The sequence below is a fragment of the Bos taurus genome, chromosome 13 (assembly GCF_002263795.3).
Source record: "Bos taurus isolate L1 Dominette 01449 registration number 42190680 breed Hereford chromosome 13, ARS-UCD2.0, whole genome shotgun sequence".
Taxonomy (NCBI): Eukaryota; Metazoa; Chordata; class Mammalia; order Artiodactyla; family Bovidae; genus Bos; species Bos taurus.
Window position 1 is genome coordinate 19,750,995 of NC_037340.1, and position 26,095 is coordinate 19,777,089.

A 26,095-nucleotide genomic window follows, 5' to 3' on the forward strand; every position below is an offset into this window, starting at 1 on the left:
ACTCTATGTGGGTATTGTATTCAGCTAATGGTATTTCTCACCACCAGCCCAGTTGGCTTTCTGTCCCAGCCTCTTCACCCCTGTTTGCTGAGGATGTACTCCTTCTGTGAAAAGATTTGGGGAATGGGAGAGAATGGGACTGTGGGATTATGACTTGATATAGTCACCCAGGCCAAAGGCTTTGCAGGCGGGAAGCAAAGCCGGGCCGCACAGCCAGCTCCCACTCTGCCCAGATGTGTGGGCCCCGCAGAGCCTGTCCCCACATGCTGTGCTCTGCTCCAGTGGGCGGAGCACCGAGAGGGATGCTGCTGCTCAGAAATGTAAGAATTCCTCTCCCGTCTCACCCCTAGTTAACTTGTGGTTTCTAAAGCAGTTCCAGTGTTTTGTTTTTTTTTTTAATCCATGTGCAGCTACTTTCTTTGGTGTCCCTTTCATTTTCCTCTTTTATGTCTGCCCCTCTTGTTTTGGTGGAAGAAAAAGTAAAATAAACATTAGAAACTGGAGTTCCCCTAAGAGCCAGTCTTTTCGGAGGAGTCATGAGCCCTGTGGCTTTAGCACCAAGTGTGAATATGCTGCAAATCAACAAGTTGCCACGGTCGCATGGCAGTGTGTACTGTTGTGGCGTGTTCTTCAGCACGAGGTTCTAAAAGGGACGAAAACAGGTCACCATATGCTCTGGGTGGGATGCGCCCTGTGCTTACTGGCCTTTGTTATCCACTCACCTGAGGTCAAGTCTAAAGCTATCACTCCCTTGTAGGGCATCACGTATAGCTTTCACAAGAAGCCAACAGCACCCAGCTTTCAACTGTAACAAAAACACTCGGTTCAAGATTGGTTGAATGTGTCAGATCTTATTCCTAAAATATGATTTTACCCATCATTATCATGTTCCTATGTATTTAAGCCATGTTCTATGTGCCAGGTTACTCCTCTCTGACTCTTTGCAACCCTATGGACTAGCCCTCCAGGCTCCTCTGTCCATGGGCTTCTCCAAGCAAGAATACTGGAGTGGGTTGCCATGCCCTTCTCCAGGGGATCTTCCCAACCCAGGGATAAACCTGTGTCTCTTACATCTCCTGCATTGGTAGGCAAGTTCCCAGGTAGTGCCACCTGGGAAGCCCCTTATTTAAACCATAAAAGCTTCTAAATTGTTGGCAGGGCATCTAATAAGTGATTCCTAACATGTCCTTCCCCTGGAATAAAATCTTCAAGATGAAAAAGGAAACTGGTTAAATCATCCATTTAGGAGCAGTGTGTATTTGTAACTTTGCACAAAGATAGTTAAAATATACTATATTTGAACTTGCAAGTAAAGGTTACCTGTTCAGGATGCCAAGTATGTTTTATGTAATGGTAAAGTGAGCAGTCTGTTTTATGATATGAAACAGCACCTTGATAGATTTGGAATCCTTTATGCCCTCTCCTTATTTCCTATACCTAAATGGTACATGATGGACAAGGTACATCGGAGTCTTTGAATCAACTAGTCTTTCCAGGAGCAAATATATCTAAATACTCTAAGCCCTCTTCTTCTAAAGCATGATTAGTAAAAGGACAGAAAGACATGTTGTAAACAGTGTTATGTTGTAAACAATGTCATGTTAGCAAACTTAGCCCAGTTCCATGTGACCCTTCCTTGCTAATATTCTTCCCAGCTCATCACTGACGACCTTTGTAACGTATTTACAAGTAGGAGAAGAGGCTGGGATTCCGAAGGTATAAGTGCTTTTCTCCTAGGAATGTTGAAGCTATGTTAATGTAGATAGAACTTGCCTGTGTAGTAACTCTGTTTTCATTATAATTAGTGTCTTACTGACAACACTTAATTGAGCCTGACAATGATATCCGTCAGATTCTCAATTACTGGCAGCAACTGCAGTTCTATCAAAAAGGCAGGGCCCCCAGTAGTGAATTTACTCCTGAAAATGATAGAAGGAACTTTAATTGAGAAAATCAGATAGGTATGAGCCCTGTACTTCTGGATTCCTAGAGGATTTTCAGAGTTGGAAAAGGCCAATTAATTTACTTCTAGATGGCTCAGTGGTAAAGAATCAGCCTGCCAATGCAGGAGACACAAGGGATGTGGGTTCAATCTCTGGGTTGGGAAGATCCCCTGGAGGAGGGCATGGCAACCCACTCTAGTATTCTGGAGAATCCCATGGATAGAGTTGCCTGGTGGAGTACAGTCCATGGGTCGCAAAGAGTCGTATATGATTGAGTGACTGAACATACACAATAATAGAACCTACCTCTAGAGATTGTCTTGAGGATTACGTTGAGTTAATACATTTTAAGCCTGTAGAACAATGCCTTGCATCAGTAAGCATCACATGGTGCTCAGTATATAAAACGACAGTCCCAGTGACAAGGCAATTTGGTTTTTCTAATCCCTTCCCCTCTTCCCATTCTGGACAGAGTTAGGAAGGATACTGGGATAGGAGGATACAGAGAGGCTTATCCATTTCTTGAAAAAGAAAACAAGCCTAGCCATTGCTCCATTTTCTGATGATTCCACTCAATGGCTTCCCATCAGTGTAAAAAGGGGAGCAGAATAATCCAGCAGCAGCAGGGCAATAACGACTGGGCTCCTGAACATGCCACAGTGATGTCGAGTTAGGAATGCACTTCACTCACTGCAGGGCCACCAGGCATCTGAACATCGTTTAGCGAGCAGGACCCCTGTCACTTTCCTGAGATGAGAAGTTCTTTTATCTACAGATGTCTCCACTGGCGGGACTGCGTAAGTCAACAGCAGTTCCAGGGGATTGGAGTCACCCAGGTTCTTGGTAATGCAGCACTTGCACCATGTGAAATTTACTATCTCCTCCAGGAAAGGAATTTCTCGAGGTTCTTTTTTTTTAAATTTACTTACTTATTTACTTTTGGCTGTGCTTGTCTTCATTGCTGAACGGGCTTTATCTCTAGTTGCAGAGAGTGGGGACTCCTCTCTAGTTGCCATGCGTGCTGCGGGCTTCCCTGGTGGCTTAGACGGTAAAGTGTCTGCCTGCAGTGAGGGAGACCCAGGTTCGATCCCTGGGTCGGGAAGGTCTCCTGGAGGAGGAAATGGCAACCTACTCCAGTATCCTTGCCTGGAAAATTCCATGGACAGAGGAGCCTGGCAGGCTACACAGTCCATGGGTCAGTCGCAAAGAGTCCGACACAACTGAGCGACTTCACTTTCTCTTGTTGCGGAGCATGGGCTCTAGGGCATGTGGGCTCAGTGATGGCAGCAATAGTTGTAGCACAGGCTTCTTGGTTCCATAGCATGTGGGATCTTCCCAGACCAAGGATCGAACCTGTGTTCCCTGCGTTGGCAGGCGGATTCTTTACCACTGAGCTACCAGGGAAGCCCCCTTGCACTTCTTGAGGACGGAGTTTTAGCAAAACCAGGACCCGCTCATCCAAGAGAATGTAAGAAGAGTTGTTATTGGAAACACAGTCTCTATTATAAGAAGAGGCAGGCTCCTTTCCTGAGTTTTCTTCCTCCACCTCAAGGAAATGGTGAAACTGTCACTTCTTCCAGGCACATCAGCCTATCATTTAAAAATGTGTCTCATTAAATCCTTAGCTTCTGGTCTAGCCTCAGTGCGGCCTCCAGAGTTTCTGAGAAGGAACATCTGTCACTTCCTAGAGAAGGTTTAATTGTTTTTTTCCATTCTCATGTAGGAATGTCAGCCTTCTGTGAAGTGGTAGAATGAGGCTCATTTTTCTGCCCTGTTAGAGAGTCCTCAAGGAGAGACTCTTCTGCTGAAAGAAAGGTTTGTTATTACCTGCTGGTTCTCGTTCTTCACAGTCTTTTGAAGGCAACAACAACTACGATACACCTGAGCTGCGGACCTTTCCACCCCTTTCCACACGGTTCATCAGGATCTACCCCGAGAGAGCCACGCACGGCGGACTGGGGCTGCGAATGGAGCTGCTGGGCTGTGAGGTGGAAGGTAAGCCCGCTCTGCTTCCCTAGATGTTTTCTGTCCTTTTTCACGTGCTTATGGCCCTGACGGTGCTGCTGCAGATTGCCAGCTTTCCCCCAAATGATCCTGTGTCTCTTGTGCCTGCCTGTGCACAGGGCTCATCACCCAGTGAGCGGCACGAAGCAGTGCTTCTGCATCTTGCTTTTGTGGGGGTTGTTTGCATAACACTCCTCAGATTCTGGGTGGAGGGGTGTTCTCTGATCTGTTTTTAAAAAATGATGTGTTGTGAAATTCACATAACAAAATTCACCGTTGTAAACAAGTCCAGCATTTGTAGGTAGTCGTAGTTGACAGGTGCTTATGCAAGCAGCCTTTGTCTAGTTACAAAAGATTTCTATCGGTCCAAATGAAATGAAAGCCCCTCTCCATCCCCATCATCCCTCAACCCCTGGCAACCATGGATTCCTTGACCTTCTTAGAGTTCTTCAGAGGCCTGTGTCTGGTCCAAGTTTCCATCTGCAACGCTGACTACCATCACATACTAGCAGGAAGCAGCATTTGACAGACCGAAACATTGAGACATTGTCTTGGATAAATTTCTCAGACTGCTGCAGAGAAACCAAACTTTATATCGCATAATGTATGTAATGCACAATGGGGTCTGTTTAAAGATACGACTGCATAAACTTAGGTTATCATAGGGAGGTCAGGGACAAATTCAGTTCTCACATTGACCGCAGAACTGTACTTTCCTCTGTGTTTTTTTTAATCACATAATGAATGAGATGAATGTTTAAAAAAATCATATGATGGTTGCTTAGTGTACTATTTAATGCTTTTGTGCACTAGAATTCCCATCTGCCTTTGATTTGGGCATAAATGAGTAACCTTATACCAACATTTTCATCCCCATAAAGGTCTTCCTCTAGGTTACTGCAAAGAATGGCTATTGTTGGTACCCAGATGTTAATCCATTGAGCATATGCTCAAAGTTGTTTGGAAGGATGCTTTTTAAATATCACCTTCTTGGGATTTCTAAATTATTTGTGTTTCAAGCTACCCAAATATAATTACATTCCTGAGCACATTAAATATCATAAAACATTTCTTAGGCACTAAAGAATCTTAAGCTATAAATCACCATCCTAGTGAATAATTCATAGCTGCTTTCCTATGTGTTTATTTAAAAGCAGGCCATCATCTCCCATTCTTTATTGGGTAGCTGTTTCCATATCTGTGGCTATGTCCCAGGACCCCTGAGTTATCCCGTCACTGTCAACGCAGACCACGAATGACCATGTTCCAGGACATTGGCAAAGACGCCTGGAAAAAAGAGGGTTGGGGCAGACCCAGCCACCTGCAGACACATCGGTTCAGTGTGCTGAGCAGTGTGGTCACCTGGCAAAGGGCCTCTGCTGCTCTGATGCAGGACTTTAGCCTCGATTCTGGGAAGCAACACTGATTTAGGAGGTGGAATGAATGGATGGTTGAAAAGACCGGGCCTGGTGGCAGTTTGCCAGTGTCAACTCTGTGCTGAGGTCGCGATGGTGGTGAAGGGATTGACTACAGATGTTCACAGGCACTCAGCAAAGTGGGGAAGTCGCCCCAAGCCACATGAGGAACCCGCATCCAGGGAAAGAACTGTCCAAGCTTTTTAACACAGTTGGTGAAAGGGAGTGTTTTTCTTCTTCCTTAAAATGATTAACAGGCCCTTATTAAATATCAACTTTGTACCTTGTTCTACAGGAGATGCCTAAAGGGATAGGAAAAAAGGATGAGGTACAACCCAGCCATCTCTGGGACCTCTAGCTTATTTGGGGCTAGGACTTGTATTTAAGAAACAATTAGAGGACCACAGAAGATAAAATATTTTCAAGTAGTAAAACTGGGACAACAAAATGACTCGCTTTGGGGGTTTCCCTGGTGGTCCAGTGGTTAAGACTGCATTTCCACTGCAGGGGGCATGAGTTCAATCCTTGGTCAGAGAACTAAGATCCCATATGCTTATCCACTGCAAAAAAAAAAAAAAGAAAATTTAATTTAAAAAAATTTAAAAAGACTCACATTTTACTTTTTTCAGTTTAATCCAGGGACTACCCTGGGCCACGTCCAATGTAAAACTCCTTCTTTATAAATACCACAAGGAATGTGGAAAAACCAGCAAGATGAATAGAGAGTTTAAAAGTGGCACAAAACCAACAGCAAAGGCAGCTTAGCAAAGGCAAGCGTCAAGGTTGCTGAAGAGGATGCTATTGATTCGCTGTTGGCAGTGAGCAGAACCCGGAATCTTGTGTGTACACAGTTTACAAAGTCCAGTTTGCAGCCTAAACAGTGTGGACATTACCTATATGTGTTGATTTCCTAGCAATTATTGGTATGTGTCCTGGGCAGTTGAGGATGTTGAAACTAGCTGTGTTTCTCCATTTGTTATAACTCTGCTCAGTCCTTCTCTACAATGAAAAACTGTGTCAAATTTTTATTGAGAAAGCAGCAGTTACCAGCACATTCCACCTGGCCAGAAGCTATTAGAGAACAGACCCCCGCCTCCCCCGCCGACTCCCAGCATCTTGTCTGGTTCTCAGACATCAAGAGAACTGTCCATTATCTCAAGTCTTGTAAAGTGAAATGTAATGCCGAAAACTGTAAAATATTAAACAGATTGCAAAAATGAGGAACAGGCTGGAAAAAAAAAATAGATGGAACTAAACGTAAAGAACTTCAAAAGAAGTCTTTGATTAATGCTGGCTACTTTTCAACTACAAACTCAGAGCTATGGGAATACCTGCCAGCAGCAGAATGTGGTCCCCCAGGAGTTAAGGTAACATGACCCCCGGGAGCTCCCAGACACCTGCTCTGGAGGGAGCGCTCATGAGCCCAGACACTTAGAGAGAAACGGAGTCACTGTGAAAAAAATAAATAAGAACAACATTGTACTAAAAGTGAATGCTGAGACTCCCTTTTGGGAAAAAAATTACAAGATAAACTGAGTAAATATCAAGAATATAAAAGAATTCATGACAATCGATTCCTCTAGCACCTTGAAAATGAAAGGAAAAACAGTTCAAGCAAAACCTCTATCATCAGAATTTTCAACTCCAGGGTCATGAATAAATAACGGGAGAATTCAGGAACTTTTCAGAAAAAGGATGTTTATGTAGATAACAGCGTGTGAAATGAGAAGGCAGCCACGTCTACCAAGGAGATAGGAATCAAATACCCAAACAGAGCAGTCCCCAGTGCCTTCTGCAAAATCCAAGTATCTTCCACTCCTGAAAGAGAGGCAGGCACACCACCCTGCTGGCCTTCCTATGGCAGATTAAAGTTTTCTGCAAAAGCATTAGCAGAGTCAACAACCAGGGGGCTGGAGAATACATTTCAGAGGTGTGAGAAAATAATCCTTGGATCTTGTTTCAGCACCTACAGCTGGGCCAACCACTCCCAATGGGAACCTGGTAGATGAATGTGATGACGACCAGGCCAACTGCCACAGCGGAACAGGTGATGACTTCCAGCTCACAGGTGCAGAAACCATCTTCATCCCATTGCTGTGGCATCTCAGTTCATGTTGTAGTTGGGGCCCGCTCATTAACGCCTCTGTGTGTGTGTGTGTGTGTGTGTGTGTGTGTGTGTGTGTGTGTGTGAAAATCCTCATGGCACTAGGCATCAGGGTGGAGGGAACTTTGCCAGAACACATGCATCTTCATCTCTTCATGTCATCGCGTAAACAAATTGTTCTTCCAAGTCACAGCCATCCGAAACAGTGATTTGAGCCATTTCAGAGTAAAGGGCTGGGATTGTCTTCATTGAATGAATAAGAATTTCTCCATGGCTAAATGTATCTGAGGTTGGGCTTCCCTGGTGGCTCAATGGTAAAGAATCTATGTGCCAATGCAGGAGACCTGGGTTCAATCCCTGGGTCAGGAAGATCCCCTGGAGGAGGGCATGGCAACCCACTCCAGTGTTCTTGCCTGGGAAATCTCATGGACAGGGAGCCTGGCAGGCTGTAGTCCATGGGGTTGCAAAAGAGTCGGACACAACTTAGCGAATGCTGCTGCTGCTGCTAAGTCGCTTCAGTCATGTCCGACTCTGTGCGACCCCAGAGACGGCAGCCCAGCAGGCTCCCCAGTCCCTGGGATTCTCCAGGCAAGAACACTGGAGTGGGTTGCCATTTCCTTCTTCAATGCATGAAAGTGAAAAGTGAAAGTGAAGTTGCTCAGTCGTGTCCGACTCTTTGCAACCCCATGGACTGCAGCCTACCAGGCTCCTCCGTCCATGGGATTTTCCAGGCAAGAGTACTGGAGTGGGGTGCCACTGCCTTCTCCACAACTTAGTGACTAAACAATAACAAACAACAATATGTAACATAAATTGATTCTCATCTTCAACCCTCACCCCCAACCCCAACCATAACACATGCTCCACACACTTGAGAACGTTTATTTTCAAACAGGAATCAAAATGTTTGAGTGGCTCCTTCAACTAACTGATGAAATTAGACTTATATTTGAACTGCAGCTTTTAAGTTAGAATTTTGTGAATCATTTTACATTAAAATGTAGAAAGCCAGAATCCGTTGCTGTTTCACATCACCACTAACAGATGTAGCAGGGATGGCGCGTACCGTGTGCCTCACCGACTCGTTTAGAGGATGACTCCATAATAGTCTGAAATCCTAAGAGCTAGAAAGTGACCTTCACTTCCACTTGGACTGGCAGAGGAAACATTAAGCACATGGGGAAGTCGGACTCCACCATTCGGAAACTGGCCAAAGTCCTAGAATTTTCACCCTGTTACCAAAGGTGGTATGAGACCTGTATTGCCACCCAGTTTCTTACAGCATGTGACTCTCATTTTACATTAAACAGCAGCCCTTGGGTGCCGTCTGTGTCTTTACCCAGAAGGGACTCTAGAGAGCCCGTGTAATTCATTTCCATGGGCGAAACTGAAGGTGTTCCCATGTAACTTCATAATAGTGCCATGTTAGTGGCTAATGCATTAATGTAAAATCTGGAGGGGACCCCCATTTCCAATTACTTCAGAACCTCTCCTCTGAAAGAGCAAGATTGCTCTGCTACTCTGAGATGGAATAAAGGTAAAATCTAGCTGAGAAGTTTAGTACCATGAACTGAGTTTCCATTTAAATCCCTCCTCCTAAGGCTCTCTCCCTCCAAATTTCCAGAATAATCACTTACAGTCAAATGGCCAATAAATATTACATGGCTATGGGCTTTTGAAAATAAATCTTGTATTTCAGTAGCCACAAGCCACAAAAAATAATCTAATTAAGACAGAGGCCTTTTCTTTGTAAGATGTCAAGCTCCAGCTGAAAACCTTACAGCTAATACGAAAAACAAGAGTACTAGCCTGTGAAGCAGGCCCTGCAGAACCTTCCCAAGGTCGCCTATAAACACTCTCTGCAAACCTTAGGCTTTTTGCAAACCTAGTCACACATCCCATCTGTAGTGAAATCCTCATAAAAAGGAATGGATACAGTCATCAGAGACTCTTCTGTTCAATTACCCTCTGGAGAAGAGGTTCTTTCCTTTATAAACCCTAAAGTGGTCAGTTAATATTGATTAGAGTCAAAGCCTCAGATTTACTCCTCGCGTCAGAACAACCAACCTTCTCATTTTTGCATTGCTTCATGACTGAATCAATTGAAACCTAAGCCTTTGAATGAAATAGGGCAAGTCTGTTAGCCTCGAGCAAATTGTGAATGGCACAAAGTTGCAAACCGCAGAAAATAGGTCATTTCCAGTGGAAACACTGACAATCCTTTAAAATACAAGGTGATCATTTATTTACAGTGTTTAAACTCATTTGTTGGATACAATCATTTATTTAGATAGGAAAAAAAGGGGCATTCTCGTTTTTTTTACGTATTATCCTGGCCCCCCCAAAATGTCATTTTCTCAGGCCAGCACATTTGTCTTAATAATTTGATCAATAGGTGCATATAATAAGAACTTCTAGGGGTACTGATAAAGTTAACTTCATTCCACCATTAAAAAGAGGTGATTCTTTAACCAATAAGAACCTACTGTACAACACAGGGAACTCTGCTCAATATTATGTGACAACCTAAATGGGAAAAGAATTTGGAAAAGGATACAGGTACATTTAAAACTCAGTCACTTTGCTGTCCATATGAAATTATTGCAGCTTTGGTAATCAACTACACTCCAATATAAAGGAAAAAGTTAAAAAAAAAGAAAAGGTGATCTTAGAAGGCCTTCTCATGCTTCATGTTCGTTTATTGCATCATGGCCAATTTGTCCTTTTTTAAAAGCTTAATTTCCTCTATGAAGCTCTGTGTTAGTCTTTTCTGAAGAAGGGTGTGCTGACAGGTGCCAGTGATTGCCGGCAGCCTGGCCCTCCCCCACCCCTGCATCTTTCCCCAGGTAGCATCTTGCCTCCCGGACTCACACGCAAGTCCGTACCCTCCTTGCTGTTTTGGTCACCACTGCAAACTTGGAATGCTTAGTGCCTTGAAACCAAACCAAAAATATTCTTTCTTTCACCCTGATGGGTGGAAGCCTAGAAATTGGGATCAGTGTTCTCTTAAGGTTTGGGTCCTAAACACAGATGGTGTCACTTTAATGTCTTCTCCCAGGGGTGACCGATTTGGACATAGTGGGAGATAAGTATTGTAGCCAAATGCTCATTACCTCTAAACAACACTGCATTCCAGGTGAACTGCACCAAACACATGGAAATAAAGAGAGATTTTGCTCTCCTTTGCTTGCTTGCCAAGGTGAAAATTCACCCTTGAAGTTCCTCATTTGCAAATGCCTTTGAAGTCATTAGATAATACAATTGGCTTCAAAGGCACCAGGAGGCCAGATTTCACATTGGATCTGTGTCTACCCGGCAGCAGAATTTGGCTCCCAACCTCTCACAAAATTGACAGTGCGTATCGGTTTTAAAAAGTGAGTTTTCACCTTGAGTCTTTCTCCTGTAAGGCCACTGGGAACGGAATGCTAATGCATTCTGGCCTCCCTCCAGTTCTGCCATTACAGATTCACCTTCTTAACCCATAATATATATAATTCCCTTTCCTAGTGCCTGCCTCGTTGAGGGCACATGCATGTGTGACCACTCATCCAGCGTATTTACTGAGCAAGCGGGGGTAACACGACTTGGTGCCGCAGTGGATGAGCTCAGAAATCTTCAGGCCACTCCAGGAGCTCAGTTTTATGGCTCTCTGATTCATGAGCTGGGTGATTTCTGACCCGTGGGAGCTGTAGGTTAGGACTAGGGCTCAGCCAGAATAGGAATGATCATAGTCTCTTTATTGAATGATAGCATTGAAAGGTGTACAGTGGCACCTCATAACCACCTCCAAACGTTCCAGGATCAGCATGGGCCCACCCATGTCCTTACCCTGAGTCTGCCCAGGACTTTATCTCTTGGGAAAGCAAATAGATGATCCCCAACCATTATCTGCAAGGCAGATGCACATAAGGGGAAATGGCTTTCTCAAGTACCTACGTAGTAAACAATAAGCCAGTTTTTCAAGAAGCATTCAAGTGATGCTTGTGGTTTGGGCAAGTTGAGGAACAGGGCTTTAAAACAGAAATCTCAGGCTTCCCTGGTTGTCCAGTGGTTAGGACTCTGCCATTCTTCCACCGCAGGGGGTGTGGGTTCCATCCCTGGTTGGTGAAGATCCTGTAAGCTGCCTGCTGCTGCTGTCGCTAAGTCACGTCAGTGGTGTCCGACTCTTTGCGACCCTATGGACTGTAGCCCACCAGACTCCACTGTCCATGGGGATTCTCCAGGCAAGAATACTGGAGTGGGCAGCCATACCCTCCTCCAGGGGATCTTCCCAACCCAGGGATTGAACCCGTGTCTCTTGCCTGCATCTCCTGCATCGGCAAGCGGGTTCTTTACCACTAGCACCGCCTGGGAAGCAAAATAAATAAATAAAAGAGAAGTCTCAGGATAAAGGGCAGAAAACGGCTGAGCTAAGATACTTAAGCTGGGATGGTAGATCTAAGTTTCCACGACGTCCTTGGACCAAGTATCCCAAGTCAACCCAGACTGATTAAAGTTCACAGTGTTCAGGGTGTTGTTTGTGCAGTCTTCCAGCTCCTCGGGACTGTGAAGAAATGTGTCCCCCCTCTTCCACTTTCCCTGCAGCTTGTCCAAGCTACATACTGGGCGGAATATTTGTCCTTGGGAAAAATAAACAACCACAGCAGCAAAAGAAAGGAGGAATTACAGCTATCCACTTTAAACCTTCAGTTTTTAAAATAGATGGCGGGGACCAGCCTTGCAACACCCTCCCCTCCAAAAGGCACACATCTGAAAGCTTGGGAAACTATTTGAACTTGGAGGTCTAGGTCAAGTTTAATACTCAAGTCACTAAGAACCTTGGGAGGCCTTTGCTTTACATTGTTGCCATTGTGAGCATCGTAGATTAGTCTGGGCGTCAAGGAATGCCCTTGGAAGGAAGTCTGGAATTATCCATACTATCTAGATGCTTTATGAATAAATAGGTGAAAAATAGTGGTTTCTTTGAACTTGGTGTGGTGGTGAGCAAAATTTGAGACAGTTACTCTAGCTGGAATTAAAAGAAGAGTTATTTAAGGAAACGGCTAGCCTTTAACAGACGTATGTAAGAGCGTTTTCTGCTGTGTATTACTTATTCTGCTTTTTCTCATTTCGTATGTTACTCTTTCTGTGTTTCAGGTGGTACCACTGTGCTCACCACAGAGAAGCCAACCGTGATAGACAGCACTATACAATCAGGTATCAAATACCAAAGAGAAAATTGATTCACATATGTGTGTCTTCTTCCCCAAAATAGCGCATCGCTACGCTTCTCGGTTTCCATTTCCCATCAAGTCGTAGCAGAGATGCCACCAGCATCTGGTCCCCAAGCAGGAGCCATAAACACTGCTTCCCTTTCATCCACATGTATATGCAGCAGGGAGCGAGATTTCCTCCCCCATCAGTCATTGCCAAATGGTGACAATCCCCACTCTCAACGGAAGGAACCAGGGAACATACTTTGTTTAAACGCAGCACATCTAGGACACGGACTGTGTTTGCAAACTCGGGAGAAGGAAATCTCCCAGGCAGCAGCCTGACTATTTATTTTCATCGCCGCTCTGCAGATCGGAGACAGGCGAAGTTTGTCAGTTTTGCCAGCCACGGAGTTGGCAGTTTTACAGCCACGTTTCCAGTGGGTGCACCACTAGATGGTGTGCAGGGAACCAGGGCTGGAGAGGTGAGCCCTGAGGCGGACTGCCTCTACATCCTTTTTTATTAACACGTGATTGACCAGGGGGGTTTTGCAAAAACTTAGTCGGGTGATTATTATGTAGGTGAATATTGAAACGTCTCCAGTTGATAACATTCAGGTAACAGAAGACGTGGGCTTCCCCAGTGGCTCAACAGTAGAGAATCTGCCTGCAACGCAGAAGATGTGGGTTTGATCCGTGGGTTAGGAAGATCCCTTGGAGAAGAAAATGGCAACCCACTCCAGTTTTTTGCCTGGAGAATCCCATGGACAGGGGAGCCTGGTGGGCTATAGTCCAGGGGATCAAAAAGAGTCGGACACAATTGAGCAATGAACTACAACAAAAGACATATTAATATGTCTCTGGTCAGTAAGTTGTTCATAAGGTCCTTTGATGACTTTCAGAGCTTTGCTGTTGATCAGGGCCCAGCCACAGGGAAATGGTGGCGTCCCCCTCACTCTCTGTATTTCGATAGTATTTTAAAAAAATCTTCCCCACAGACACACATGAGGGGAAACAGTGCGTATAAGCAATCAGAGGTTTTACATACTTTAAAAGTTAACCATTAGAGAGAGGTGAACAGGTCAGCTCACCAGCTTCTCCCATTTCCTCTATTGAAGCCTGCTCAGCCTTGGCCTCCACGGTCACTTATTAACCGGGCATGTGGTGTACATCAATGTTTCCTCAACAGCAGACCCTCCTCAGCCAGCAGAAAATCAGAAAGGGACTGTTCTAATTAGCATGCTTCCTCAAAGGGTGCTGTCACTCTTGACCTGATTAAACTGCAAAACAAACCTCCCTTCAGTTGAACTTAACCCCAGTTTTCCCCATGGTTGGCTCTGGGTGACAGACTCCCTGCTACCACTGAGCTCATTGTTGTTGAGTCGCTAAGTCATGTCCGACTCTTTTTGACCCCATGGACTGTAACCCACCAGGCCCCTTTGATCATGGAATTTCCCAGGCAAGAATACTGGGTTGCCATTTCCTTCTCCAGGGGATCTTCCAAACCCAGGGATCAAACCCAAGTCTCCTGCAGTGGCAGGAGGGTCCTTTACCACTGAGCCATTGGGGAAGCCCACCACTCAGCTAAGACACCCCCAAACACCGAAGATGAAACTGAAGAACAGTGTTCAGCTAAATCTTCACAGGGCAGGAGTCCCCTCATACCTCTTCAGGTTATAAATATGGCCTTGGGGGATTGGCTAGCTGCCTTTTGCTCACTTCCCATTTTCCCTGATAAGAAATTTCTTCCTTTTTCCCACTCAGCCCCGTCTGGGTGGTTTTCTGTGGGGTAACTTCCTGTAAGCTCTTTATGACTGTCACAGGGAATGGGCTGAGGTGAACAAGTGAAGTTCTAATAATGTAACAAACATTTTAACTGTTGCTCTAGTTTTTCCTCTTGCCAGAGAGTTAATTACAACCACTAGGAAGCTGCCATCAACAGATCTCATCTCTCTGCTTGCCTGTCAAAAGAGCTAGGGGTCATCAAAACACAACAACCCAAAATGAGATGACTCCCCCTCCATGTTGGAGGCCTGTGTTATCAAAGCAGGAATGGCTTTGTGAACTTTTAATTTACGGCTCAAAGCCCTTGGCATGATGGCTTCAGAGAGGAGCTCCAGAGCAAACAGTCGTCTCACAGCGTCTACTGTGATCATAGGGTGAATATACAAATCATGAACCAGTAAGAAGTCAACAGGCCAAGAAGATGGTGGACTAGTGTCCCAAAGAACCATGTTACCTGAGTTAGAACTAAGACTTCATTCATACTAAAAAGGGAGAGGGTACAGCTGATTGTTGCGAACTTCTTGGTCCTGGAATCCTTTCTTCTTGCAGCTGTCCATGTAGATCCGGTCACAATGTTCCTATAAACCCCCAGGAAGACAATTCATTATTTTCTGTTCTGCAACTTCTTGTCTGTGCATGAACAGAAAGGTGTTGTACCTTTAAAGGTCAGAGCCTTGAGAATGGGCTCTCCTGTATATTTCAGGCTGTAGGCAACATTCTTTTACAAAAGGTGCAGAGCCAGCATGGCTACGCTCAGGCAACAGAGCACAGAGTTAGAGCTAAAGTAATATATCCAATATGGAGTCGGGTTTGTTCTCTGTTACAGAACCACAGACCTTACTGATAGGGATGGTCTAGTCTACAGTCAGCCCAGAGTCCTTTACAAGTCGCCTTGGTTTCCTGTTTTTCCATTGTCTGAGTCATGGATCTTGTTCTCTTCATTTGTATATAGTGAACTGTCTGTGTTTCTTTGAGGAGTTCTGTTCATTGTCACCTCCTGGGTAAGCTAATGCTTAGAACCTGAGCATGCGTGGAGTCAGAAAGCAGGTCTTACTCTGAGGTTTCCCCTGCTCGTCGTCAGACCCATCTAGTGATACCTGGATCCCCACTGTCCTGCAGGCACCTTGACAAATAGCAGCATATCAGACCTTAAACTTTCATCATCATCTGATTTTGCTGAAGCCACTAGAGATTCAAGCAGTCTGAAGATTTCATGCTGAAGATTCTTCTTAATGTAATATGTTCAGTGGGCATATAATTTGCATATGCTATCTGGGTTGTCATCAGATGCATAAAAGCCTGTTAATGCTCTGCCAGCCCTGCATTTTAAATCCATCTTCCCCTTGGCAGAAGGCTCTTACCCTCCAAGGATCCCCAAACATTCTCTAAATCAGTTCAGAGTATGCTCATGACCCATGGTTACATGGACCCAGGCACCTCCGCTTATTTCCAGCCTATGAGTAAGCGAGCTCACATACCCAATAGAAGTTCTGAAGACCAGATTTGAAAATTAAATCCTTGTGCATATATGGTGCTAATGATGTAACTCTGGGCAAGCTAGGTCCCCCAGGCACAGCTGGTGCTGGCTCACAGCGGCTATAAATTTGTTTTAAGTTCAGAATATTGTTTCCTGCTATTTTTAAGAGTCAAGAAGGGATTTAGCCAGATTATTCCCAATGAATTTAATGAGAATTGTGCAGCCATGGGGCCTGGGTAATATTTTGAAGATTGAAAGGTCAAATGGACATTGTCCTGTATACTAATTTCATTTGTCCATTTGCTTTTTTCTCTTTCTCTGCCCTTTTCTCCTCTGCTTCTGTCCTTCTCTCTTTCTCTTTCCATTTCTAGAAATGTCTGTGTGTATTTTTGTGAGTTTAATAGCCTTTCTAGCCAGACTTGAATCTTCAACATTGAGCTGTTCTGTCTCCATGCCCATGCCCCACAAAAGGTACTGATTAAAAAAAAAAAAATTCTAATCTAACAAGATTGCCATAAATTATATATGATTGAGCCAAACAGATAAGAGTAGTAAAATATGAAAAGTTTGAGTAGTCACTGTGTAAAATTCATAGATTGGAAAGAACAGTGAAAGATAAAGGTTGACTTCCATTCACTGGAACAGGAGATGTCAAAATTAGTCTTTGAGGCAAAGTCGCCCTTTGTCTTGGCCACAAAAATACCCAAGTTCATTTATTTTATGACACTGCCAGAATAGTAATAGCCAAATTATGGATGGTGTGGTTTCCTGTAAATTATACAATAAATTTAAAGTATTAACAAGGCAAATATTACCAGAAATGTGTATGCTGTAATGACTGACTGCCCTCCTCTCTGTGTAGGTCTTATAAATGACATTTAAGGAGAAAACCTAAAACCACACACATATTAATATTTTTCAGTATTAACAGTTTCTAACACAAGATTACACAACAGCACATTCCAGGGCCGTGGGTGTTGACATCCAAGGTTATTCAACTACTCCTTCATTGTTCGGCTGACTACATCTGCAAAATTCAGTCATGCTGTACAGAAGAGCGGATTTGGGAGAGGGTTTCTCATGCTTTAAGAAGCCCTGTTTCATGGTTATGATGGACTAGGCATAAAATATGTATCTCCCGTGACACTACCGCTGTGAAATATAGCCCTTTGCATAAACTGAAAGTGCTCGTGTTATACACATACAAGTTATCACATGACTTACTAGGCTTTCTTACCCCAGCTGGCCCTGGTGAATCCTTTGGCAGGTCACACTGTCATTGGAAGGGAGAATCCATCTTGCTCAGTTTTGAGGATGCGTATGGCGCCTTCCTTCCAAAATTTCACATTAGCATTTGAAAGGAGTTCCTTGGAAGCTAAAAATGCAAAGTAACTCATTCTTATCTATTCAGTAAATCTTTCCCTTACCGCGCCTCCTGCCTGCCATTGTTGAAGTGGGGGAGGGGCAGTGGAGCCCAGACTCAGAAGAATGCAAGATATTTGTGTTAAACACTTAGACAAAGTTACAGGAAAGACCACAATGAGCTAGGCTCGCAGCCTGACCCTAATACAGCGTAGAATATCATACTTCCCTTTCGCTACAGAGAGATTGGTTTAGACTTATTTTTTAGATCAGCGGGCAAGCTGCCGGGGCACCTTCCTTCTCATCTCAATGCTGCCATCTTGTGGACGCCTGAACTCAATGAGACGCAATGACCCTCATTAGAGAAAACAGCCCCTATTGTGTGTTTAATTTTATATTCAGGAGAGGAGTGGGACTGGCAGAAGGAAAAGAATTTTATCTTTAGGATTATTTTTATTGTTAGCTCCAGTTTAACAAAAATAATTCCAAATATCAAGGGCTTCATTTTCCCCATCCTTAAAAAGTTAACCAAATTCCCCCAGCAAAAAGGTTGAGTAAAAACTAAGGCTATACAAGTTAGAAAAAAAAACACCCATAGTCAAATAGCACTTTGTAGCACACACAAAACAAATCATTCTTGAGAATCCCTTCACGCTTTCTTTTTAGAACCCAAAGGAAGCGTTTTGAACATTAAAAAAATATACAAGTGGGTACCTATTCAAATATGCTTTGGCTTTGCTTGACCTTATATTGCGGATTTAAGTGGGGCAAACAATTTATATGCAAATCTGAAAATTCACTAAAGAAGCAAAGATTTCCCACTTAAAATTAATTGACCTGATATAAAGCACAGAAGTTAAAAAAAAAAAATCTTATGAAATGCTTCAGAGATGTGCCAGTAAAAACCTGGAGCATAAGCTGGTGTGTTGAGAATACAGATAACCTCCAGGGTGAGATATTCAGGCAACTCACGTTTCTAGACTTTGGAGGTTCATGGGTCAGTCTCTAATTAAGATTCTTTTCATTGGTGGATATCAATTTATATGACTATCCTCAAGAGCGGAGTATCTTTTATATTAAATGTTGTGGAAATAAAATGCTACAGATGTAATAATACATGCTTTGGAAAGTAACCTTCCTGGAAATTTTATGTACCAAGTTGACAGGCAGTCCATAATCTTTTTTTGAGCTGGATCCAAAAAAAAAAAAAGTTACTAAATGTGATGTTGCAAGCATGTGCATCTCTCCATGCATCTTTTGCGTTCCTTGGCAATCCTGGGTGTTGTGGCTTTCCTAGGATTTTCAGATAGATACTAACTTATATAAATCGTGTTTTCCATGAAGGAATTAAGGACCTCTCTGACCTAAATGATCAATGTGTGTTTCTCTACTTGTCTCTGTTTCTTCCTTTCCACCTACTGAAGAGTTTCCAACATATGGTTTTAACTGTGAGTTTGGCTGGGGTTCTCACAAGACATTCTGTCACTGGGAACATGACAATCACGTGCAGCTCAAATGGAGTGTGTTGACCAGCAAGACGGGACCGATTCAGGATCACACAGGTAATGGAGGGTTCACTGTGGCCTCATTTCTTTAGATTTGAGAGGGTGTTACTGAGGAGGGTTGCTGGGGTCTGTGAGTTTAGAAAATACTACAGTCATTCACTTGTGCTTTTATTTTCTGGAATTAAAAAGATGCCCTTCCTAGTAGAGATTCTCTTAGGCCACTTACTGGAGAATGCAAAATAAACTTAGCAACAGATTGACCCCTGTGAAAAGTAATAAACTGGGCAGATCAGTGTGTGTGAATTAGGACCTGTTTTCTACTCTTTCTGAAGGTTTTTCATGGGACATGTCAAACATAGACAAAAGGAGAAAAGAAATGGTAAAATGAACCCTCTCTATACATAACCCAACTTCAACACTCATCAGGTCCTAGGAATCTCATTTTACCTCTAGCATCCTGACTCTGAGTGATTTGGAAGCAAGTCTAGACATAGATAGTGTCATTTCATTTATTGCCTAATGCCTACTCTCTTGACCCTTGGAGTGGAAGTGGATTGGGGTCAGGGGTTGAAATCTTGTTCTTTTGAGGAAGATAGTAATCTAGCTCATTCTCTCTGAGCAAGTAGAAACCTCGCCACACCCCAGTTTACAGCCCACCCCACGTCCTGTCTTACTTTCCTTCTAAGATTAATTAGGGTTAGGGTGCACAGGGAGCTGTCAGCCCCTCTAGGAACTCTTACCCATTGCCATCTTCTTTTCCTCCTAGTCATTACTCAGCTTGAGAGATGGACTAAAAAACCATCATTGTCCTGTAAAAAAAACACACATGCATATACTCACACACACACACACAGAAAACACCCAACCCACAACCTTCCAGCCCATTCAGTGATACCGACAACACTGCTTGTTCAAGTCATGGTTCCCAGAGAGACCCCAGAGGGGCATTTGCTGAGCTGAGACATCTCATTAAGCCAAGGTCCCCCTTGATGAGTGGGCCAGGGGGCTGATGGACGGCCAAAGGCTCCTTCATGCTTTTCCCACTTGGTTGTTCACTCTGCCCCCAGTGAATACAACCATTAAGTAGGTTGAATAGGCCTCTTTCCATCACGGCTACCTCCTTTCCTAATAAGACTGACAAGGAAATTGGATAAAATTGAACTCCTTCAATTCTGAGACACTTTCAATTGAATCTTAAGACAAGCAGTTTTAGAAAACTTAAAATACTTTGACTGTAAATGGCACTGTACGTAGAAATGGCACCAAATTAACCAAATGCAATTAGCTGAAATGAAGGCAGTAATGGTGGAAAAATTGATGCAAAGTGAAGCAAAAAGGCTCAGTAGGATCTGACATTCAAAGGAGGTTAAAAGCTACGTTAGCCAGAGACAAAAGCTAAAAGGCTTACAGAAGTACAGTGCTAATTGAGAAAACGGAGAGAGAGTTCCTGACCTAGAATTGCGATAAAACCCCGAAAGGAAAAATATCAGCGCTTTATGTGTTGGAGTGTCAGAAAAGGCAGGCGTGTCTTAGATGAACGGCTGAGAAGTGCGATTCCTTCAGAAGCATTTTTCTCTTTTGTCCTCCTGGGAGCCCTCCAGATCCACCCAGACCAGAAAGAGCCCGCAGCACTAAACTTGCAATCATTTGCTGAGCGAGCTGGGTGAGCCCGGCATCTGAAAGGCAGGGACTTGTTAACATGAAAAAGTCTGGATGAAAAGAGCCCCACACACAAGACACAAGCACACAGCCCGCCACAGCTCATGTGCGGTGCTTTGCAAATCAGACGTGGAGGCTTCTGAAAATGAACAGTGTCTAGGTACAATAGTCTGTGGCCTGATTTTGAATTTATCAAAGGGATCTCGATTGGTTTTCTGCATTTGACCTCTAACAATGGAGCGGTGTCACTTCTTACAGAGGATTCCCCAAACCCGTGGCAGATGCTGGGAGGGGCGCGGGAGATGTAGGTATAAAGGAGGGAGTCCGAGCCTGGGGGCATTCACAGTCTGGTTCTGGGTGAGAAACAGCTCACCCATGCCGTGGGATGAAAGTGTCCAGTGGCAGGGGGAGTGGGGGTGGCAGAAGACAGCACAGAAGGGAGCCAAGATGCAGGCCTGGCTCAGGGACCAGCTCAGCTAAGCATCTTCAACCTCATTCTTCTCTACACGATGGGGGCAAGGCGGCAGAGGCAAGGTGAGGGAAGGTCTTACCGGCCTGTCTGGGTGGGCTGAGAGAGGTGGCACCATCACACAGACAGGTGACCATCATTAGGTAAATCAGTGGGAGAAAACAGACCCCAGGAGTGACCGAGTCTACACGGTCCAGGAGAGACGGAGATCACACACATTCTGCCGGGGCTGTGGCTTCTACTTCCCACCCTCCTTTCATTATCCCACCCAACAGTTTTATTAAGAGTGCTGAGGAGCCTCTCAGACAAGCAGCCAGGTGAGGGAGGAAGATGGTGGTCGAGGACACATCCACTCTACCTGGATGCTGCTAACGCAGGACGCACCCACACATGCAGTGCAAGAGCATCTCCCAAACATGCCAGCCCCTGGGGCAGCACACAGAACACCCCATTGCCCACGGAAGCTCGCCATCAGATCCACGCTTTCATCAGGTGCGGCGTTCGAGTAGCATTTCTATTTGCAGAGCAAACAGTGAAACATGAGTTGTGTGTTTAGACCAGGTGGTAGCGGGAGGCAGTGCTCCCACCGGGGGTCATTAACAGCAGAGCCGGGAGTTAGTCCTCCAAGCTCAGCAAGCATCTCCGTTGCCGAAATGGCACATTCTAATAAGCCTCAGAAGAGCAGCCTCTCTTCTCCTGGAACCAGAAGCCCACATCAAACAAGAGCGGGACTCACAGTTGAATTTCAAGCTCTCAGGTGTATTTAAGGAACTTATTAATATAAGCCATTAAAATAAACTAGGGGAAAAGAATTGGAATTTGAAGTGGGGGTTGGGGGATATTGCCAGATTATATGGACAGACAGCAGCTTCATTGTTATCAGGCACTTACAGTAACCAAAGCAACATCCACCAGAAGTCTTCCTGCTCCAATGGTAAATAAATAAGAATACATCTAAATATTTACATTTACTCTGTGTTCACACACGTGCTGCTCGAGTGTTAGAACTGCATGGAAATAGGTCTTCCAGCGCATCCGATCTGCTTGCAATGGTGTAGAGACCAACGCAAGTCATAGCCCATGTCCATGTGACCGTGCATTCTAGATAAGTGGTATCCGACTATTGAGATTTACAGTCTCCATCACAAACGTCCTTTCATGGATGCCAAGAGCCTTTCAACGCCAGTGAGGTTACCTACCGTTACCCACTTCACCACCACCACCACTGCACAAGTGGGTTCTGGTGGTCTGGCCAGGAGAGAAGGTTTGAGAGCAGAACTTGATGGAAAAGAGACAGAGGTGCATCCGTCTGGCCATTCCCCCTAACACAGCTTTTTGTCACAGCAGGAGATGGCAACTTCATCTACTCCCAGGCTGATGAAAACCAAAAGGGCAAAGTCGCTCGCCTGGTGAGCCCCGTGGTTTATTCCCAGAACGCTGCCCACTGCATGACCTTCTGGTACCACATGTCTGGTTCGCACGTGGGCACACTGAGGGTCAAGCTGCGCTACCAGAAGCCAGAGGAGTACGACCAGCTGGTCTGGATGGCCATCGGACACCAAGGGGACCACTGGAAAGAAGGGCGTGTCCTGCTCCACAAATCTCTGAAGCTTTACCAGGTGAGCCCCCTTCCCCAGGTCGGGGCAGGCAGCTGGGATGCTGTTTGAAAGCTATGCAAATGAGATGCGGGAATCATTCCAAAAATTATTTCAGATTTGTCCTCAACCTGATACCGATGCACTGATGATCATCTAGGTAGCGTTATTTCATAGTCTCCTAGTTTACAGGCAGAGGACTGATTGCTAAAAAAGAAGGGAAAATGCTACTCTATGATTATTTGGGGCTGTCACAATCAACATTCCTTTTATTTGCTGCTCTTTCCAGTTTTAAATTCTGTATCACACAAAGAGAATGTGAGGAGAAGTTTTATACCATCCCCAAGCAGTTAATACGGATTGAAGAGCAAATCGCGTGCTCATTCGAAATCTCATGAATTTCATTTACGTGCTGTGACTTGAGCTGCACAAGCATGTGTAAACATTGCTATTTGGGACCAAACATTTAAATACTGTGAAAATGATCTCATTTTGTTAGGTGATTTTTGAGGGTGAAATCGGAAAAGGCAACCTTGGCGGGATTGCGGTGGACGATATTAGCATCAATAACCACATCCCTCAAGAGGACTGCGCAAGTAAGTATGGGTTGCTGTAGAAACCAAGGCGGCGCTTGCTCAGGGCATGAGTCTTTCCACTTTATGGTCTTTGTCATGCTCACTTAGACCTAGAATTTTAACGTGGGCTATAAGCGCATCCTATAGATGTGCTTGCTTTGACGCACCAAGGCATAAAGCCAGGTCAGTCTACCTTCAGCTACCGCATCATCTAACCTGGTTCACTTAGAATGTCTGGTTAGTATCCAGAGAAGTACATCAATAACGTGCAACCAAAAATCATAGCAAAGAAGAAACTCACGATTTCCAGGCCGTGCCTAAACACTGTGATGAAAAGTGGAAAACTCAGACATCTGGGTAATTCCAGGTATCTCAATGTGTAAACAAAATAGGAAGCCTTTGAAATTTTTCATCACAGTGGATTTAATGAAGATTACATTGTGAATGAATCATAGACAACATCATTCTTTATTATAAAAATAAGTAGAGGATTCTGACTCAGAACAGTTGAAATGCCTCAAAAGAATAAATGAAATTTAGAGATTTTGCCTAGCATTTCAGAGTTTATGGATTTTTCTTGGCCTGGTATATATGAAAAAAAGTCTTGACATAGAAAACCAATTCATACTCCCAGTTCTTGATATATAATTATAAATAGCATCACTAATGGCAATGTAATAGCACAGTAATTAGTCTTAAGCTCCATTTGCTACACTTAAACTTTTGTTATATATTATGATATAATAGGATGTTAATTATAACAAAATGGAATAAGCCTATTGGGCAAATTTAAGACAAAGGAGGCCTGTTGGCTATAATGGGTTTTTGGTCATTTCAGCAATTTACAAAGTTTTTATTATACAATATATTGGATATATGTAGTCCCTAAAGTGGCAATAATTTGATAGGGTCGATTGAAGAAATTAGAATGAGCAGTGAATAAAGGTCTGCTTCATATTATGTAAGGAAATCTATTTAATGCCACAGTACCTAGCAGACCTTCATAGAAAAAATGATAAGGCTTAATATGTAAGTTACAACTACTTTACAAACTCCCCGGCATCCGGGTCTACACAGTTGTTAATATGTCTATTTCATATAGTTACATTACTTTCATCCCTTTTCCAAGATGGGAAGGCTGATGGTGATGTTTTTGGAATGGGAGAGCAAACTCCACCAGCTGAAACAAAGAAGTACATTCAGTTTGGTTCAACAGGTTTTCTCTGATCACCTTCTAAGGGCAAAGCAGCATCCTAGTGCTCCAGTGAACACAGAGGCTAAAGCAAGTCCCTGAGCCTTTTCTGTTCACGTGACTGGGCTGCGTAGCTGTGGTTACTGCTGGGCGTTAGACTCTGAAAGTCACAGCTAAAGCACAATTAAAACTTCATGTTCTCCTGTCTAAAATGGATAACCAACAAGGACCTGCTGTGTAGCACAGGGAACTCTGCTCACTGTTATGTGGCAGCCTGGATGGGAGTGGAGCTTGGGGGAGAATGAATACATGTATATGTATGGCTGAGTCCCTTTGCTGTTCACCTGAAACCTTCACAATGTTGTTCATTGGCCATACTCCAATAGAAAATAAAAAGTTTAAAAAAATAGTAAAAAAAAAAAACCCAACAACTGTGTTGCTGTGACAGTAAGAAGTTGTCTAAGAGAATTCTACAATTATTCGTCACATATGTTTCTTTGAAAATTTAGCCCTGGATGCTAGGAGATTATCAGCTCTTTATTAATTATTCATGCATTAATACCACAAATATTTATTGAGTCATGGAGTGTGTTCTGGACACTGTTCTAAATGCTGGGGACATAGGCATGAACCAGGTCCCTATCCTCTACCAGAATCATAAAGGACGCCAGGACTCCACTCCCCCTGGAGACTTTTTTTTTTATAAGACACAGGATGCAGTCTCTGGCCTTAACGAGCTGACATACTATATGGGAAACCAACTAACACTTAGGAAGCCGTTATCTACAAAAGCACAGGATGGCAGCCATATGTGCAACCCCACTTCTGTTTTCTATTTTTACCAGACTTCCCCACACTCCAAATGCCAGAGCCACTTCCCCAAACTCCCCCCGCCTCCACTCCCCTCCGGTCTCCTAAGACAACACACTCTGCTGCAGCAGGGCTTCCTGGATTTAGAGCTGACTCCAATTCCCTAATCATTCAGCACTGCCTCTCCATAGCTCTCCAGTTACCTGGTGGGGTCGGATTGTGCTAAGACCTTTGAGGAAAAACCCAGCAGAGCCACTGGCGATTAGTGTGTGAGGGTTGATGTAGTTTGTGTGTATTATGTTTGGTTGAGAGTTCAAATATCTCTTTCAATTTTCTTTGACTTGTCAGAACCAGCAGACCTGGATAAAAAGAACCCAGAAAGTAAAATCGATGAAACAGGTAAGTATGTCTTGCTGACTTATTTTTAAAACAGTTTACATGGCTTTTATTATATTTATGGAGAAACTCTGAAACTCTGGCACACCAGGGTACTAAGTGAAAGTCACTCAGTCGTGTCCAACTCTTTGCCACCCCATGGAGTATACAGTCCATGGGATTCTCCAGGCCAGAATACTGGAGTGGGTAGCCTTTCCCTTCTCCAGGGGATCTTCCCAACCCAGGGATTGAACCCAGGTCTCCTGCATTGCAGGTGGATTCTTTACCAGCTGAGCTACAAGGGAAACCCAGAGTACCAAAGCAGTTCACACAGCATAAACACCCACCCACGTCAGTGATGCTGTGCCTGGGCTATTGTGAGAGTGAGTGCCCGATACAGACTTGGGAGAGGCAGTGACCGGTTCAGAGCGTGTCGGGGGTAACCCCAGGGGACATATGCTAGCCTGGCCCTTCCCTACTGAGCTGGAAGAAGAACTCAGAGGACAACGACATGAAATACCCTTGTTTAATAACTATGGAAACAGGAAGCGAGTGAAGATTGTTTCTTACCCAAGGACCTACAGTACTTTTCATACAGTAATTTGAAACCAACCCAAATTCTTGTGCCTGACT

At 44.1% G+C, this 26,095-nt stretch overlaps 1 protein-coding gene and 1 long non-coding RNA gene across 6 annotated transcripts in view; one reads left to right on the forward strand and one right to left on the reverse strand.

The window, feature by feature from the left end:
• Positions 1 to 26,095, forward strand: part of NRP1 (neuropilin 1) — a 147,333-nt gene that overhangs the window by 116,138 nt on the left and 5,100 nt on the right. The window contains exons 10-16 of one of the 5 annotated variants that reach the window (XM_025000766.2): positions 3,794 to 3,938; positions 7,326 to 7,430; positions 12,603 to 12,662; positions 18,707 to 18,844; positions 22,260 to 22,534; positions 23,010 to 23,106; positions 25,436 to 25,486. In XM_025000766.2, coding sequence (XP_024856534.1) covers positions 3,794 to 3,938; positions 7,326 to 7,430; positions 12,603 to 12,662; positions 18,707 to 18,844; positions 22,260 to 22,534; positions 23,010 to 23,106; positions 25,436 to 25,486 — 871 coding nt within the window. The remainder of the gene's footprint in view (positions 1 to 3,793; positions 3,939 to 7,325; positions 7,431 to 12,602; positions 12,663 to 18,706; positions 18,845 to 22,259; positions 22,535 to 23,009; positions 23,107 to 25,435; positions 25,487 to 26,095) is intronic. The other 4 variants (XM_010811132.4, XM_010811133.4, NM_001205660.2 and 1 more) reach the window with 4 other exon arrangements.
• The window catches only part of LOC112449261 (uncharacterized), a 32,950-nt gene continuing 20,790 nt past the window's right edge, over positions 13,936 to 26,095 (reverse strand). The window contains exons 2-4 of the long non-coding RNA XR_003037731.2: positions 19,528 to 19,596; positions 17,158 to 17,295; positions 13,936 to 15,021 (exon numbers count right to left, since the gene is read on the reverse strand). This is a non-coding gene — a long non-coding RNA (uncharacterized lncRNA). The remainder of the gene's footprint in view (positions 15,022 to 17,157; positions 17,296 to 19,527; positions 19,597 to 26,095) is intronic.